The 18,028-nt window shown below is 39.3% G+C and overlaps 1 protein-coding gene across 1 annotated transcript in view; it reads left to right on the top strand.

Annotated features, from left to right (window-relative positions):
* Positions 1-18,028, top strand: part of BICC1 (BicC family RNA binding protein 1) — a 246,719-nt gene that overhangs the window by 207,130 nt on the left and 21,561 nt on the right. The window contains exons 6-15 of the mRNA XM_081823106.1: positions 4,534-4,587; positions 5,029-5,223; positions 5,664-5,915; positions 8,620-8,751; positions 10,840-11,026; positions 12,837-12,998; positions 13,598-13,794; positions 13,935-14,067; positions 14,595-14,751; positions 16,836-17,083. Coding sequence (XP_081679232.1) covers positions 4,534-4,587; positions 5,029-5,223; positions 5,664-5,915; positions 8,620-8,751; positions 10,840-11,026; positions 12,837-12,998; positions 13,598-13,794; positions 13,935-14,067; positions 14,595-14,751; positions 16,836-17,083 — 1,717 coding nt within the window. The remainder of the gene's footprint in view (positions 1-4,533; positions 4,588-5,028; positions 5,224-5,663; positions 5,916-8,619; positions 8,752-10,839; positions 11,027-12,836; positions 12,999-13,597; positions 13,795-13,934; positions 14,068-14,594; positions 14,752-16,835; positions 17,084-18,028) is intronic.

Genomic DNA, 18,028 nt, shown 5'->3' with positions numbered 1-18,028 from the left:
TGGCTATGTATTTCCCCCTCAGGACCGCCTTTGCAGTATCCCATAGGTTTTGGACTGATGTGTTTTCGTTCTCATTGGTTTCCATGAATTGTTTAAGTTCTTCTTTGATTTCCTGGTTGACCCAAACATTCTTGAGCAGAGTGGTCTTTAGCTTCCAAGTGTTTGAATTTCTTCCAAATTTTTTCTTGTGATTGAGTTTGTTTTAAAGCATTATGGTCTGAGAATATGCAAGGAATAATCTCAATCTTTTGGTATCGGTTGAGACCTGATTTGTGACCCGGTATGTGGTCTATTCTGGAGAAAGTTTCATGTGCGCTCAAGAAGAATGAGTATTCTGTTGTTTTAGGGTGGAATGTTCTGTATATACCTCTGAGGTCCATCTGGTCCAGTGTGTCATTCAAAGCTCTTGTTTCTTTGTTGATTTTCTGCTTAGATGATCTGTCTATTGCTGAGAGTGGAGTATTGAGGTCTCCCACAATTAACGTTTTGTTATCAATATGACTATTTTGGTTAACAGTTGGCTTATGTAGATGGCTGCTCCCATATTGGGGGCGTAAATATTTACAATCATTAGATCTTCTTGTTGGATAGACCCTTTAAGAATGACATAGTGTCTTCCTGTGTCTCTAACTACAGTCTTTAGTTTAAAATCTAATTTGTCTGGGGGCGCCTGGGTGGCTCAGTCATTAAGTGTCTGTCTTCGGCTCAGGTCATGATCCCAGGGTCCTGGAATCGAGCCCTGCATCGGGCCCCCTGCTCCATGGGAAGCCTGCTTCTCCCTCTCCCACTCCCCTTGCTTGTGTTCCCTCTCTCGCTGTCTCTCTCTCTCTGTCAAAAAATAGATAAAAAAATTAAAAAAAAAAATCTAATTTGTCTGATATAAGAATTGTTACCCCAGCTTTCTTTTGAGGTCTTTTGGCATGGAAGATGGATCTCCAACCCTTCACTGTCAGTATGGATGTATCTTTAGGTTCAAAATGAGCCTCTTGTAGACAACATTTGGGTGGGTCCTGTCTTTTTATCCAATCTGCAACCCTGTGCCGTTTTATGGGAGCGTTTAGGCCGTTCACGTTGAGAGTTATTATTGAAAGATATGAATTGTCATCATGTTGCCTGTAAAGACCTTGTTTTTATAGATTGTGCCTGTAAATTTCTTTTCTTTATCACTCTTGGGGTCTTTCTCCTTTTATCCCTTAATATTTCTTGCAGGGCCGGCTTAGTGGTCACATATTCTTTCAGTTTCTGCTGGTCTTGGAAGCTCTGTGTCTCTCCATCTATTCTAAGTGACAACCTTGCCAGATAAAGTATTCTTGGCTGCATGTTATTCTCGTTTAGTACCCTGAATATGTCTTGCCAGGCCTTTCTGGCTTGCCAGGTCTCTGTGGATAGGTCTGACGTTATTCTGATGTTCTTCCCTCTGTACATAAGGAATCTCTTCCCCCTAACTGCCCTTAAGATGGTTTCCTTGGTTCTAAGGTTTGCGAGTTTTACTATTACATGCCAGGGTGTTGGCCTGTTTTCCTTGATCTTGGGAGGGGTTCTCTCTGCCTCTAGGACATGAATGTTTGTTTCATTCCCCAGATTAAGGAAGTTCTCAGCTACGATATGCTCAAATATATCTTCTAGTCCTCTCTTTCTCCACCCCCTCAGGGATTCCAATAATTCTGACATTGGAACGTTTCATGGTGTCACTTATTTCTCTGGTTCTATTTTCATGGATTCTGAGTTGTTTTTCCCTGACCCCCTCTTTTCTCTTTTTGTCTATTAATTGGCCTTCTAGGTCACTAATTCATTCTTCTGCCTCATTTATCCTAGCTGTTAGATTATCTAGATTAGATTGGATCTCATTGGTAGCATTTTTAAGTTCTGCCAATTCAGCTTTCATTTCTGTCCTTAGAGACTCTATGTTGCCATTAATTGATTTCTCCATTCTAACTATTGTCTTCACAATTATTAGCCTGAATTCCATCTCTGACATCTTGGTTATATCTGAATCCATTTATAAATCTGTGGCATAAGTCATAGTCTCTGAGTCTTTTCCTATTTTGGGGTTTCCTCCCCCTAGTCATTATGTTGAGGGTTGGTTGAGGGAATGTATAGAGTCCAAATTATTGATCACAACCCAAGCCAGATGCACCTGTTTTCTAGGGACCTTAGGGTTGCTGGCCTCTTGTTTTCCAAGCCTACCTTCTGGGGGAGGGGCCTGCCACGCTGTTACTCAGGCAGCCTGTTTGGGCAGAGTTGCCCTGCACCCTGTGGCGGGGGATGGGCTCAGTGGAAACCAGTTTTTTGGGGCTTTTGTTCTCTGGCAGTTTTCCCTGGCAGCTTTCCGTGTCTCTTCCGAGAGTCAGAGCAGAAGAGACCATTTCCAACCCTCTGCCTCAGAGCAGAGAGATTGCAGTCTGTGAGCTCTCCAGGCCACACTATTTCCATCTCTGTCTGTGCTGCTATAAACTGCAGTGTCCTGGGTTGTGCGCCCCTCAGCAGCACTCCCCATTCTCACCTCCAGGTCAGGGCCCATCTCTGCCATTTGTGCTTCTAAAACCGCCAGCCACCCCCAGTTTGCACGCGCAGCTGTGCCGCTCCAGTTCCCATCCGGGGAGCTGCCCTAAAGTCCTTTCCCTGCTGCTACCGGTCTGCGAGTCTGTGCCCTGTCCCCAGCGTGGGAGGCTGTCGCTCACTGGCAGTGTAGGATCCCCATGGCCAGGCTCCTTCCCGCTGCCGTTTATCCTCTGATATCTGCCAGCGGGATCATGGCTCCCTGCTTCGAACCTCGAAACTAACTGCCTACAATATTCTGTTTGTGGAGATCCAGATCTGTCTTCTTACATCTCAGGCTGTTTTTTTGGGTGTTCAGAGTGGTCTGGTAGATATCCAGCTCAATTCTGGGGACCGGTTGGAATAGGGTCCCCTACTCCTCTGCCACCTTTCCCCGTCTGTGAACACAGTGCTTGGGGGCCCTCCCACAGGCTCTGCCACTTAAGCTTCCGGAAATCCAAACTGGCTATCCATACCATATGATCTTACTAATATGTGGAATCTAAAAAAAATCAAATGAATAAACAAAAAGCAGAAGCAGACCTGTAAATGCAGAGAACAAACTGATGGTTTCCAGAGGAGAGGGTGATGGGGAGATGGGCAACATGGGTGAAGGGGAGTGGGAGGTACAGGTTCCCAGTTATGGAACAAATAAGTCGTGGGAATAAAAGGCCCAGCATAGAGAAGATAGCCAGTGGTATTGTAATAACTATGGTGAGCATGGCATAACTTATAAACTTGTTAAATCACTAATGTTGTATACCTGAAATTAATGTAACATTATGTGTCAACTATACTCAAAAAATTAAAATAATAAAAGAATGTATGTCCCCTTTCCAAGTAGACTGAAGGTGCTCTACTTTTTTAAAGAGATGACTTGTAGGTAGGCTATAAACTTTTAATCTCTAAATGGTTGTAGAAGAGAGGGAGCACTGTAAATGTGATGGCAACATAAAGTGAAGTCCCTGAGGCAAGGCCCAGAGAACATTATGTTAGGAAAGGACCTGGAACCTTGCCTACTGTGTCCACTGTGGGGATTCTGTCCATAGCATCATGCATGTGGTTCTGCAGGGTGTGCCACATCACCTTCGAAGAGGCAGTGCCCGAGTGCTTGTCTTCCTCACATCAACTGAATTATGTCTCTCTTTAGTTTATACACGTTTTTTCTAATTTTTGTGTTTGAAAACTAATGAAACTCACCTGTCCATACATTTTCAGTACCTGAAGATAAGATAGTATTATTTGTGTTATTTGGAAGTTTCCTCTCTAATCTAATCACAGTACTAGAAACTGTCAGTCACAAAGATGAATAAGATAACAGTCTTTTCTCTGTGGGGACTAATGGCGATAGTGACACATACATAAGAAAGATAGAAAGCAAGGGCAGTATTCCAAATATTTGACAATTGGTATGGCATGGGGTATGGTCTATCAGGAACAGTGCCCTGGAGCCCCACACCTTTACCCTCATGCCAAGATTGATTCTTTAGTTGATGTATCATGGGAAAAGTTCAGGGGATCCCGGGAGAGAGACGGAGGTGGTGTTGGAGCAATGATTTTTTTTTTTTTTTTTTACCAGCTAGCATGACGTAGTTCAATATTTTGAGTACTTATTGCAGCAATAACATTGTATAGTGATACACAGTACAGACTTAATATACAGTATGCAGAGTTTAAACAAAAGATAGAAAATGCAGTGAACAAGAGAAATGATAAAGTGGGGAGGATGGCATTACGGGGACTGTGAAGTTTTAGGTAAGTCCAGGGGTTGATGTAAATCAGTTGACACAAATCAGCTAAGGAGCTCATTAAAATGCAAATTATGATTAAGTAGGACTGGGTTGGTGCCTGAGATCCTTCATTTTTAACAAGCTCCCAGATAATGGCAATGCTGTTTTTTCCTGGATGACATTTTGAGTGGAAAGGGTGTAGATGGCTGGAAAAGCAGTTGGGGGCTCAATTGAAATCTAACTCTGTATTTTCTTATTTTTGCAGGTATCTATAGCAGGACAACCAGCAGGAGTAGAATCTGCCCGAGTTAGAATTCGGGTAACTGTTTACTACTTTAATACTGTAAATCAGTATCAGTAATGGTTGCATCATAAGGCAATAAAAATATCTTAATGTATCAATTTATAACCAAATCATATGTTCAGTAGTTAGGAAATAGTGACAGAAGTTGTTTTAATGTGTTGAAGATGTTTCTTAGAGATATTCCAGATTATACCTGACTCTGTTTCTCTGATGATTTTAAAATGATGAAAAAGAGACCCAAGGAAGAATTCCACAGGCAACTGTTACAAACTCTCAGGTTTCACAAAAGACTCTTTTCATTTGAGAAACTTTACAAAGTCTACCCAAGCTTATGTCTATAATAAAAACAATTTATGTTTTATAATTCCAACCTCAGAAAAGAAGGAATGAGTTATGCACATCTCTAAATATATAGTGATTCAGCTGTCTGCTTTGGGCTCTCATACTTTCATTTAGGAGCTGCTTCCTTTGGTGCTGATGTTTGAGCTACCAATCGCTGGGATTCTTCAACCGGTTCCCGATCCTAACTCCCCCTCGATTCAGCACATATCACAAACGTACAACATTTCAGTGTCATTTAAGCAGCGTTCTCGAATGTATGGTGCTACTGTGATAGTACGAGGATCTCAGAATAACACGAGTGCTGTGAAGGTAGGTAATTGAGATAATTATGAACATCATAAGTGTACGAATTATGCAAGTTTTATTTTTATTTTTTTTAGATTTATTCATTTGAGAGAGAGAGTGAGAGAGGGAGTGAGCACGAGGGGTGGGGAAAGGGAAAAGGGAGAGGGAGAAACAGACTCCCCACTGAACAGGGAGCCCAATGTGGGGCTCGATCCCAGGACCCTGGGATCACAACCTGAGCCAAAGCCGTTGCTTAACTGACTGAGCCACCCAGGCACCCCTATGCAAATTTCATTTTTAAAGGATTTTAAACTAATTCATTTTCCAGAATTTTCCCTTGTATTGCATTTTGCTTTATAGAATGTGTTGAGTTTCTCCATAGCTATTAGAAGTGCACCAGAATCTTTCCTTGTATGTGGACAGTTATTCTATAGGATTATTTCTCTCCTACCCTTTTCTCGCAGGAAGGAACTGCTATGCTGTTGGAACATCTTGCTGGGAGCTTGGCATCAGCTATTCCTGTGAGCACACAACTAGATATTGCAGCTCAACATCATCTCTTTATGATGGGTCGAAATGGAAGCAACATCAAACATATCATGCAAAGAACAGGTGCTCAGATCCACTTTCCTGACCCCAGTAATCCACAAAAGAAATCCACCGTCTACCTCCAGGGCACCATTGAGTCTGTCTGTCTTGCAAGGCAATATCTCATGGTAGGTTTACTGAAATTAGTGTTCCAATTCCATTTTATTTTCTTTACTTCTTTGGGTACAATGTATGTGACGGCACACACCATACTACTGTGGTATTCATGAAAACACTCCGAAAGCCTTGTCAAATAAGTTTCTTGCTAAAAGGAAATAAAATAAGAGTAAAGTATGTAGCACCTTACAGGTTTCATTTCATTACATAGGCGAGTAATTTCTTTGCAGTATTTTTTTTTAACTTAAACTAAACACAGAAGAGGATACAATGAAATAATGTGCTGTATTTTGTGGAAGGTGATTTTCGTCTGACATGTAGTATTTGTCTGCATTTGACAAAAAAAGTCTTCTGTTTAAACAGAAAATAAAAATACCTTTTTGCCCTCACAGATATAAATCTTATTTTTTTGATACAAATTTTAGTAGCATGAAACGTGAACATTTCACAGATCTCTGATACAATTTAAAAAATGGTATTTAAGCCACGAATTTGAGTCTTAATGCATTGAAGAAAATAGCCATTATATAATTAACTATTGCTTCCTATTTAAAATTTGCAATATTTCTGTTCTTCCTATATTCATTTAAAAACACAGTGTGTAGGTTGATACACAGTAACAAAATGGATTGACATAATGTGGACTTACAAATTATCTTATTAAAAACATCATTGTATTCAAGAACTTGACCTTTAGTGATATTTGAAACAGTAAGCCTCAGGTATGATCTTTACTCTTATTAACTTGCAGAATTTGTTTTTGAGAAACTTTCAGAAAATGCAATTTTTGTTTTTTAAGAGAGAGAGAGGAGCACAAGCAGGGAGGGGAGGGGCAGAGGGTGAGAGAGAGAGAGAATCTTAAGCAGGCTCCATGCTCAGCACAGAGCCCAACTCGGGCCTGGATCCCAGGACCCTGAGATCATGACCTAAGCCAAAATCAAGAGTCTGACACTTAATTAACTAAGCCACCCAGGTGCCCCAGAAAATCCAAACTTTTATTTTTGATTCCATTCCTCTGATAAGAACTTGTTATAATCATTAAGGATTATAATACATAATTAGTTTGTTGTGAATGATTTCTTTTTAGCCAAGCTTAGTTTATAAGGATATTTTTATTTTTTTATTTTTTTAAAGATTTCATTTATTTATTTGACAGAGAGACAGAGAGAGTACAAGCAGGGGGAGCGGCAGGCAGAGGGAGAAGCAGGCTCCCCGCTGAGCAGAGAGCCCGATGCGGGGCTCGATCCCAGGACCCCGGGATCATGACCTGAGCCGAAGGCAGACGATTAACTGACTGAGCCACCCAGGTGCCCCTATAAGGATACTTTTAATATACTACTAGTTAGGTAGCATTTTTATGTCCAAAGATTATTATGATTACTCTTCATAATTTTCTTTTTTTCTGCTTTTTCTCTTTAGGTGTTATTTTAAGTGAACTTTTTCAGACATTCTGTACAGTTAGGAATTCATATTCAGTTTGATCATACCTACCAAAAATATAAGTGTGCAATGAGATATATAGTATTGTACAATATTAAAAGAAGTGAGGAAGAGAGGGATAAATTAAAAGGCCTTAACCTAGGGGCACCTGGGTGGCTCAGCTGGTTAAGTGTCTGACTCTTGATTTCGGCTCAGGTCATGATCTCTGGGTCATGAAATTGAGCCCCATGTTGGGCTCCACACTCGGTGGGGAGTCTGCTTGAGATTCTCTCCCTCTGCCCCTCCCCCCACTGATGCGTGTACACACACTCTCTTTCTCTCAAATAAGTAAATAAATCTTTAAAAGAAATAAAAGGCTTTAACCTATATTTTAAATACAAAAATCACTTTTGTCCACAAGGAAAATGGAATACAGTCATTTCATTTTAATTCCAGTGTATTTGACTGGTACTTCTCCTGACACTTCTGTACAGAACCCAGCAATCAAGTGGGCTAGTACTGAATGTCCTGGGAATCAGTAAAAGTATGAGATTCCTGTGGTTAGTAGATTCGGGGCCAGGAAGAAAGCATCAGAGAAAAAAACAAGTGCTGACCTGCAGAGCTAAAAAGTGAGAAAGCTAAAAGAAGAAACAGTAGTAGCATTTTACTCCAGGAAGGAGGTAAGGTTGGAGTTGCCCCAGAAGAGAGGTAGGTCTTCAGTTGGTGAAGAAGCCTCTGGGTGAGTTGAGACCCAAGTACAGAATCTGTTTGAAAAATAGTCAGGAGGCTGGTCTAGTCTTTAGGAAGAGGCAGACGTGTGGACATGCAGGCCTGTGACTGTACAAGCAAAGCTGGGCCAAAATGTGGAGATCTTGAAATGCTGGGACATGTTTAGATTTCATTCAGAAGACAATAAAAACCAGTACTGTAAGTCTTTGAGCAAAAGCACAGGATTAGTGCCCTTGATGTGGTTCAGGATCTAGTTTCTGGCATCACTAACAAACGGAAGTCAGAGAATGGAGGAATTTTCCAAGGTGGAAAGTGGGTAAAAAAATTTAGGGCCAATAACAGAAACTTCAGACACATATTATTTTGTTGTTCAAAAATAGTTTGTGCCCTCAGCATTATTTCCACACTAATTCCCTAAGCTTTGTGAAAGCATGTGATTCAGCTTTCATACTTTGGTTTACTCTTTCAGCCCATAGAATATTGCATTATTTGTAGGCATGTTAAATTATCAGATGTTTAAATGAGTAACGTTTTACTTCCTACACTTTCTATTGTGACATTTCTTAGGGTTGTCTTCCCCTTGTGTTGATGTTTGATATGAAGGAAGAAATTGAAGTTGATCCACAGTTCATTGCTCAGTTGATGGAACAGCTCGATGTCTTCATCAGTATTAAACCAAAGCCGAAACAACCAAGCAAGGTTGGTTCAGAGTCTGGACCCTGAGAACCACGTATCATATCACATTCTAGATAGTTTTATTTTCATATTCATGTGTATTTGCATATACATGGAATTAAATATTCTATATAATACATATGTCATTATATATTATACTTTGTTATTTAAATACATAAGTTTGTAAAAACATTCATTATTGATCATCATTTTCTTTATGTGTTGGTTTTGGGGTTCATTTTTAATGACCATTATTTTTTACAAACATATGAAAAAGAAAGCAAAGATGTGTTTTTATTAATTTACAACCTGGTAACTTTCAGCTTTACTGAGTTATCAGAGAGTTGATAAGGCTGAACATTGTGTTAAGTGTGTATGTGTATGTGTACATATCCAGTGCAATTAAAAAATACTTAGTTTACATACTCTTTGTGAGCCACTCTGCTAGCCCTGGAGATTTAAAGAAGAGATGTCCATTCTCTTTAATAAAATAATAAACTAATAATGATAATCAAAAGTAAATAATGACATGTCCCCAGTCTTCTGGGGGACAAGCCTTCTAGGAACTTCTTTCTCTAAGATGTTGCAAAATTTCAATAATTCCATGTATAGTCCAAATTTAATGGGCTAAACCTGATGATATTAAATGCTAGTGAGAATATGAGGGAAGAGGAATGTTCCTACCTTAATGTCATGTAAATTGGCACACCCACTTTGAGGAGCAATTTAGGACCTTCTAATCACACCGAAAATACAGATATCCTCCTGCCCACCAGCATTCTACGTCCAGTGAGACACCCTGCAGAGACCTATGTACCACAGTCAAAAGATAAGAATGGTGTGGAATAAAAGAAGCAAGGTGCATAACATGTACTAAATGATAACATTTATGTATACTTTTTATTCCAGTAGGTAAAACCCCAAACAGTTGTGCTTTCCATTTTTTAATTTCTATAAATCTTATTATATATGTATCATGGTGTAATATGTATCATAGATGATTTTTATATATGTAAATAACATGGTTTTCAGTGTCCAACTTAAGAAAAACAATCATGCGTTCTTCAAAATAAAACTTTAAAGGGAAAGAGAGGTTTGTTTCTAAGTGAACTTGATATAATGAGTTTAAAGTTAGAGAGCAGGACATTAATTTTATGTATCTTGAAGTGTCATGCTTGACTAATTTGACTGGAGTCACTGCAGACACCAAGACTGGAAGATAAAGACAGAAGAGACTTTGTGCACGTGAAGAGTGTCAGGCGCAAGCGGAGCTCCTGGAGTTCAGTAAGAAATGAGCCAGGTCAGGGGAGAATAGATTGTAAGTGAGAACTCTGGAGCCTTGTAGCATCCCACGGCCATTTAGTTCTGTCTAGCTGGCCCCAGTGCTGACTACTGCTTTAACTGCTTTTTCAGTCATAGATTTTCTTTATTGCCCATTGGAGGCTGTCCTCTTGAGTTCACACTTCCAATTTTCTAGATGAGTCCATTGAGAAAAAAATATAGTGTTTAGAAATTTATTTTACCGTAAGCTTTGCCATTGATATGCCATCAGTGAGGAATAGTGGTACCTCAAGGTCTATTAGTTAACTAGGAGACTATAAATGTCAAATGTAAGTGACTGTTACTATGCAGTCTGTATATGGTGACAAGTTTGAGTTGTTTTGTAAAGATGAGATCAAGGAGAAAGCCTTCATGTAACAGCAAGAGGTTGCCAAGAGAATGGGCTGTAGGGGCGGAGGACCCGAGGTCCAGTCCTCTCGCTGCCCCAGCCCAGCGAGGCCGTGACCAGTGGTAGGTCCCTTATCCTCACTGAATGTGAATCATAATTCCCATCCAGAAGGTTTCTGGCAAGCATCAAGATTTATGTACAGCTTCTATCCCAGTGCCTGAAACACAGGACACACCAAGTAAATTATAACTAACCCTTTATGGTTTTACCACAAGGTGTAAACATAAGAAATAAGTGGTTAAAATTTTTAGTTGATTTTAAAACCGCATCAATATATTCCTTTTTGGAATCCTTATTACCATATTCATTTCTAACCCACCTCCCCAATTCATTGTAGACTATTTGCATGTCACCTTTTTCTTTCCCATTGTGTGTTTTCATAGTCTGTGATTGTGAAAAGTGTTGAGAGAAATGCCTTAAATATGTATGAAGCAAGGAAATGTCTCCTCGGACTTGAAAGCAGTGGGGTTACCATAGCAACCAGCCCGTCCCCAGCATCCTGCCCTGCCGGCCTGGCATGTCCCAGCCTGGACATCTTAGCTTCAGCAGGCCTTGGACTCACTGGACTAGGTATAAAATTTATTATTATAACGCTTCTCAGTCACTGGGGGATTGCTTAGCTAGTTCCCTTTCTTTCTACCATTTGGGGCTACATTTTAAAGGCTATTTTTTTCCCTTGTCAGGCCCTAAGATTAGGTGAAAAAGCAACAAAACTCACATCAATCCATTTTGGGTTTTTTGTTAGACTCCATAGATTTTTTTACCTAGATTCTTTTTATTTTGGCATAATCAAGGTCTGACTGTTTTATTTTCAGTGGCTGTGTTTGTTCTTCTAAATTAAGAATGCCATTGAGAGTGAAGTGAGCAGGCTGACTATAATTTATGTGTTTTTTCTCTCTTGCATTTGCAATATTGCCATCCATCCCTAGAGGTAAAGATTATCCAGTTTGCTTTTCAAAAAGTAATTGCAAATCTGTATGAGGGGTAGGGAGAGGGGGAAGTGAAAGCGAGCAGAACCCCCACTCCCAGTGGTCAGAACTGCTTCACCCAGACACAAAGGAAATCTAGCCTGGAGCTACCAAGAGGAGCAAATAGACCTGTATTTATATCTAAGGCAAAGAATAGAAGATGAAAGAGCATCATCCCCTCAGTGCTTTAGTTCTTTGAGAAAGTGAGGTGAGGCGCTTCATAGTTGTGGTATGTACCACCTCATTTATGGATTCCTGTCTAACAGGCTAGAGTTCATTGCCATATTGCAATTATGCTAGGTTCACTACTTTCTTGCACATTTTTCAGTAGCCTTAATATAAAAAGTGAATGTAATAACCCTAGAAAATCATTTTGCCTCATTCAGTATTGATCTGAGACAGAAAAAATACTCTCAGCATTCTGTAATTTTTTTTTTCTAATAGCTATTTCTTGCTTTTAAAAATTATATGGTTATAATATGATTAAGATTCCGGGTAGCCCACCATTACAGTAAAGACAGACACTTTTCCCCTTGGCCTCTGATCTCCCAAAATTGTTCCTTCCACTGGAGATCTGAAAACTCATAACAATACATGCATGTGAGTTAGGAAGGGCCCCTGAGATAATTGAGCAGGAACCAAGTTCTTCCTGCACCAGAGAAAAGATTCAGTTACTCAATGTTTAAAATGTTTTCATGTCTATTCCTATCCTGTAATACTTAATACTTAAAATATTCCTGGGAAGTTATATACAACTTCATATTTTGCTTTAGAATATATTTAAATGCCTGAAGTTTCATTACTTAAATCAAACATTAAATCCTTAAAAGAAGCAAAAAACAAAAAAATTGTTTCTGAGGAAAGCTTTCATACTCACTGAGATGGACCATGGACTACAGGGAAGTCGTGTGTTTTGACACAGTGAATGCAAACTGTTCCAAGTAGCTCGGCCTCTCCACAAATGTGCCGAATGTAGTCATTCTGCGGCAGGAGGACATTCCCCTGTTCTCTGCTAATTGTAAGTGGTTTGAAAAGAGTTTGTTTGGAAACAGAAAACAAGTGAGTTATACAGAGAAATAAAATTGAGTCTCCACTTGAGCAGAAGTTTGTTCATCCTGGCTCGTCGAAGTGAGTGCAAAGCAGCTGGTACTGCTCCGTGACCCTGACTGCCTCCCTGGTTTACATACACCTAACTTCCCGTTCTGATCAGCGTCTATTTGTAGATAGTCTGGGTTCTGTGTTGGAGTTGTAGCATGCAGTATCTCCTGTGAATATTTAAAAGAAGGTAATCTGTCACTCATATTGTATTTGGAAAATATCAGACTATCTCAGTGTGCCTTCTGAATATTGGTGCCATCTGTATTTTTAAACCTTGAATTTATGCATATTGACTTCGCATTCATTTATTGCAGGTCTTTTGGGGCCTACCACCTTATCTCTAAACACATCAACAACCCCAAACTCACTCTTGAATGCTCTTAATAGCTCAGTCAGTCCTTTGCAAAGTCCAAGTTCTGGCACCCCCAGCCCCACGTTATGGGCACCCCCACTTGCTAACACTTCAAGTGCCACAGGTGAGTATCCTTTAAGTACAATCAAAGGCATGTGGTTTTAGGTGTCCGTTTTTAAATGACATTTACTAGTGGCTCTTTTCCTTAGGGAAAAATTATGGTTCAAAGTATATTGCAGCCAAACAGAAACTCCCCAGTGTGTAAAGTAGTTAAAATGAAGCATGACAAAGCAGTGAGTTTTTCATGAAAGTAGAATATGATCTTCAGACATGTCAAACAGATCAGGAAAAAGTATGAATAGCAAGGAAGCAGGGGCAAAGACACATGAAGCTCACCTGCCTGGTAATTAGGAAATGCCAGTTCCAGGTGGACAAATGTGCTTGACAGGCATATGCACGTGCGAAATCCAGCTAGTTTCCTCAGCGGTACAGTGAAGAGCTTCGATTAAATATTCTCTAAAGTCTTCTCCCATTTGAACATTGCTTTGTGTTTTTATAGTAATGTTAAACCTAGTTACAGAGAGGTATCAAAACTGAATTCTCTTACTGAATTTGTAGCAACAGAGATGAAGTTTTTTGTTTTTACTGAAAATAATAAAGTAATATTTGTTGAATCTGAGTTTTTTCCTGTCTAATATCTGTCTTCATGAAATGTCATTGTAGGTTTTTCTGCTATACCACACCTTATGATTCCATCTACTGCCCAAGCCACGTTAACTAATATTTTGTTGTCTGGTGTACCCACCTACGGGCACACAGCTCCGTCGCCCCCTCCTGGCTTGACTCCTGTTGATGTCCATGTCAACAGTATGCAGACAGAAGGCAAAAAAATCTCTGCTTCTTTAAATGGACATGCACAGGTAATGTCCTTTGCTAGAGTAGTGTGATCTATGCTGTTTGAAAGAGATAAGCCACTGGTAATATGTTTAAACTTTCACCTGAAGTGAATTTTAGAATTGTGACCGATATATCTGTATGTTGTTTTCTGTTATCACTTTAGTCTCCGAATATAAAATATGGTGCAATATCCACTTCATCACTTGGAGAAAAAGTACTGAGTGGGAATCACAGTGATCCATCTAGACAGACAACTGGACCTGAGCAGGCATCTCCCAAATCAAACCCTGTGGAAGGTAACTTTCCTTCTGAACTTCAGCCTGGTCTGTTACTTGGATAAAGGGGGTTGTAAAGTCTTTGTGGTGATTTCAAGTTGGTTTTGCTAACCATTTGTGGCTCATCCTGCCTCAAGTATGCAGAAAGACATCTTGAATGAAATTCCAAAGAACACAGGGAAAGATAAACTGAAAAACACTTTCCACAGAAAGAATCACTTCCCATTACATTGGAACTTCAAAATTAAAGTGGATGTAATTGTGTGAGAGGAAAGCATCAATTTACTAAATGTTACAATTTTTTTCCAAGTAGAGTATTTCTTTTTTTAAAACCCTTTCACCCCTAATAATCTTTTAAAAATATGAGGGTCTTCTCTTTAGATTTCATCTTGAATGCAATTTGGGGCAGCCTGAATTTAAAGTGTCTTCTTTGCAGCTGAAAGCTGTTATGCCTGGGTCTCCCTTGAGTTTGGTTCTGATTTGTTTCCATCGCAGGTGGTTATTGATGATAAGGTGACATTTGGATTTTCACTTTATCCCTTCTGCAGGTTGTAACGATGCTTTTGTTGAAGTAGGCATGCCTCGAAGTCCTTCCCATTCTGGGAATGCTGGTGACTTGAAACAGATGATGGGTCCCTCCAAAGTTTCCTGTGCCAAGAGGCAGACAGTAGAACTGTTGCAGGGCACAAAAAACTCACACTTACAGTATGTATTTTAATCTTTAAAAGTCCTTGATCCTTTGAAAGAAAATGTCTAACAGGCTGGATTTGTTTGAAACTCTCAGTAGTTGGTATTCTTTGGTTCAAGTGAGTTTGATCTTCTCCAAGAGTGTTTTTTTATTTTTCTTTATAATTATCTTTTCTTTTTCCTTTTAAAAATTCTATTAAGGAATACCATCTGGTAATTTTCATTCTTACATCTTCTCAATAGTGGTTGGGTTTGTATCTGGGTTTTCTAAACCATCTCCGTGCTCTGAAACTTTAACATCCTCCCTGCTCTTCAGCAAAGCAATATTTACTCTCTGATTTTTCTGTTAGAAATTTTCCTGCTGTGAATTCTCCTTCATTTTGCTTTGAATTTCTAACTTAAACTATGGCTTCCTTGTTCCAAGGTAGTTAATTGCTGACTTTGGTAGTAAATACTTGACAGTTTCATGATTTTATTTCTTATAAACCACAGTGAGTATAAATGCATATATTGTAGTAACTGTAACTCTCCCTTACCATAATAGCACAGTTACAGATGTCTTATCCTTACTCTATTTTCTTTTTCTATTTACTTTATTTTTTTCAAATAGACAGTCTATTCACACTTAAAAAAAAAAAGGCAATACAGTGGAATGCTTCTATGTTGAAAGATTTTGCTCCCATCCATCTCCCTCCACCCAGTTTCCTCTACTGTCTTGTTAGTTTTCTTGTATATCCTTACCGAGGAGAGTATCTTAAGACAAATATAGCCTTTATATTTTTATTTCCTGTGTTTCTTACCAAAATCTGTTTTGTTTTTATAAACTCTTTGGTCAGTTAATTACTCCTGTTCCCATTTTGTCCAAATCTGCTTTATCTGCGTTTTTCCTTACCTGGTACTAGTAGCCACAGTGAACATTATTCAGCATAGGTTAGAGAAGTAAATTTGCTTTCTTCGCTGTGTTGAAGCATTTGAAGGGTATGCCTGTTCCTTTCGTCCTTAAATAGGTTCTGAACTTACCTCTCATCTAAATTAAGCTGCAACCTCTAGAATGGTCTCTCTGCCTCTACCCTTTCAGCAGCTCAGTCAGTCCTTTATTTTGTTCCAGCAGTTTTTTTGAACACAGAAGTCTAATCTTGTTACAGTCTGGCTTTAAATACACCAGTTGTCCACGTCGCTTGCTTCCTTTGCTTTGCTTATGCTGTCCTCCTGGCTTTCACGCTGCCGAACCTGCAGAGGCCCTTTACATTCAGTTCTGATGTCCTGTGTGAAGCCACCGGGAACTTATGTCAAGCAAACAAAGTGCAGGGCTCCTCCTCTTATATTCCAATAGCCTGTTCTCAATTCCTCTGAATTCCCCTGGCACAATGGAACAGTGAATGACAAAAGAAAGAATGAACAAATCAAATCAGCTATTCTACTAATACTGTTTATTTCTCTTCTACTTGAGCTTAACATACAGTTGGATTTGAACTTGAGGTGCATGTATAGGGCATTACCAGTCTTGCAATTCAGATAATTTTTCCTATTTTAAGGGTCATTTTTATGTTCATCTGTGCACCCTGAACAGGTTTGGGGAAATATTTATTTATCTGATACCTCTGTCATAGTAGATTTGTTAGCAATACCATGTGCATTTCACACACAGGAATTGGATCATCTGCATGCCTTCAGATTGACTTGTTTCTGCTTAGACTGCATATGCATAAGTCATTGCTATCTCTTTGATGTATGCAAATTAGAAATCTTGTCCGTGTATCTATTCCGTATGTATGACAGACATACGCCATACACACGACATACAATGTTGGGGAAAATGTATCATGAAATAGTTTCAACTCCAGCTCTAGAGTCATATGCTTGGGTTAAAATTCCAGCTGTACCATTTACTAGAGGTATGACCTTGGGTAAGGTACATCCATTATCTGTCAAATGGGAATACTACTACTACCTACCTCAGAGCAGTGTTGGGAAGATGAAATGATATAACATGTGTGAATAGTTGACAGTAGTAAACATATAGTAAATGTGCACACAGGAAATGAAACGTTCAGTACGTTTGTATATAAACATGGAGTGTTAAGTTCCAAACTGTCTCACAGCAGCACTGACAGGTTGCTCTCCGACGCTGAACTGAGTGCTGCAGAAAGCCCTTTGGCTGACAAGAAGGCTCCCGGAAGTGAGCGGGCTGCAGAGAGGGCCGCAGCTGCCCAGCAAAACTCCGAAAGGGCTCGCCTAGCCCCGCGGCCATCATATGTCAACATGCAGGTAATAAGGAGAAACGGGAGAGTCATCCAAATATGGGGTGGTAGGGTTAGGGAATGGGGAATTCAGCAAATGTTAGCAATAGGTTAGAAATTTGGTTTTCCTTCGGCACTCTAGTCGGAATTCAATTTAAATATATATGTAGTAGTTAGGAATTGGTTTTGCCATAAACATTAAAAATGAAAAGCTTGAGTGAGAAGAATTCTTTAAAATATCATATTAAAATTGACATAAAATGGTCTGTGTCACTATGTCTTATGCAAATGATATTATTTCTCTGTTACTTAAACTTTAGATAAATGTGAAAGCTGTTACTTGTACGTATTACTACCTCATAACAGTCTTGGATGAATATAATATCTTTCTATTTAATGGAGATGATAAATTTGGTGTCATTTAGATAGTTATAAAAATAACTAATGTGATGCTTTAGGTTTTTGAAAGTAGATGCTAAATATTATTGATGACTATGTTAGTTGAGAGATTTTTATGATTATTTTAAACAATTTCCTCAGCAGGGATCTTCTCTGTATCCATTTTTAAAGTATTAGGCTAATTACTCAAAATAGACTATTGATCATAAAATTCAGAAATTTGATTTCCATAAAAACCACAATATGGGAGAGAAGGATTTTGTACTTTGTGCTTTTAGAGATTCTTATTACCTTTGATTTCAGTATCAGAATTACTGGGTAGACTTTCCTACTTCATAGTAAAAGATTTATTATCCCCAAACCCCTCACCTCCCCCAAAAAAGGAAAAGCTTTTCACAGAATCCTAAAAACAAGCTGTCATAGCTGTGTCAAAGAAAGAAAGAAATTCATCTTGAGTCTGGGTGGCTCAGATGGTTAAGCGTCTGCCTTCAGCTCGGGTCATGATCCCAGGGTCCTGGGATCGAGCCCCACATCAGGCTCCTGGCTCAGCGGGGAGCCTGCTTCTCCCTCTCCCTCTGCCTCTCCACCTGCTCATGCTCTCTGTCTCTGTATCTCTGTGTCTCAAGTGAATGAATAAAATCTTTAAAAAAAAAAAA

Source organism: Leptonychotes weddellii, chromosome 6 (assembly GCF_054177405.1).
Source record: "Leptonychotes weddellii isolate Sample4059 chromosome 6, ASM5417740v2, whole genome shotgun sequence".
Lineage (NCBI taxonomy): Eukaryota > Metazoa > Chordata > Mammalia > Carnivora > Phocidae > Leptonychotes > Leptonychotes weddellii.
This window is presented reverse-complemented; position numbering and strand designations above follow the sequence as displayed.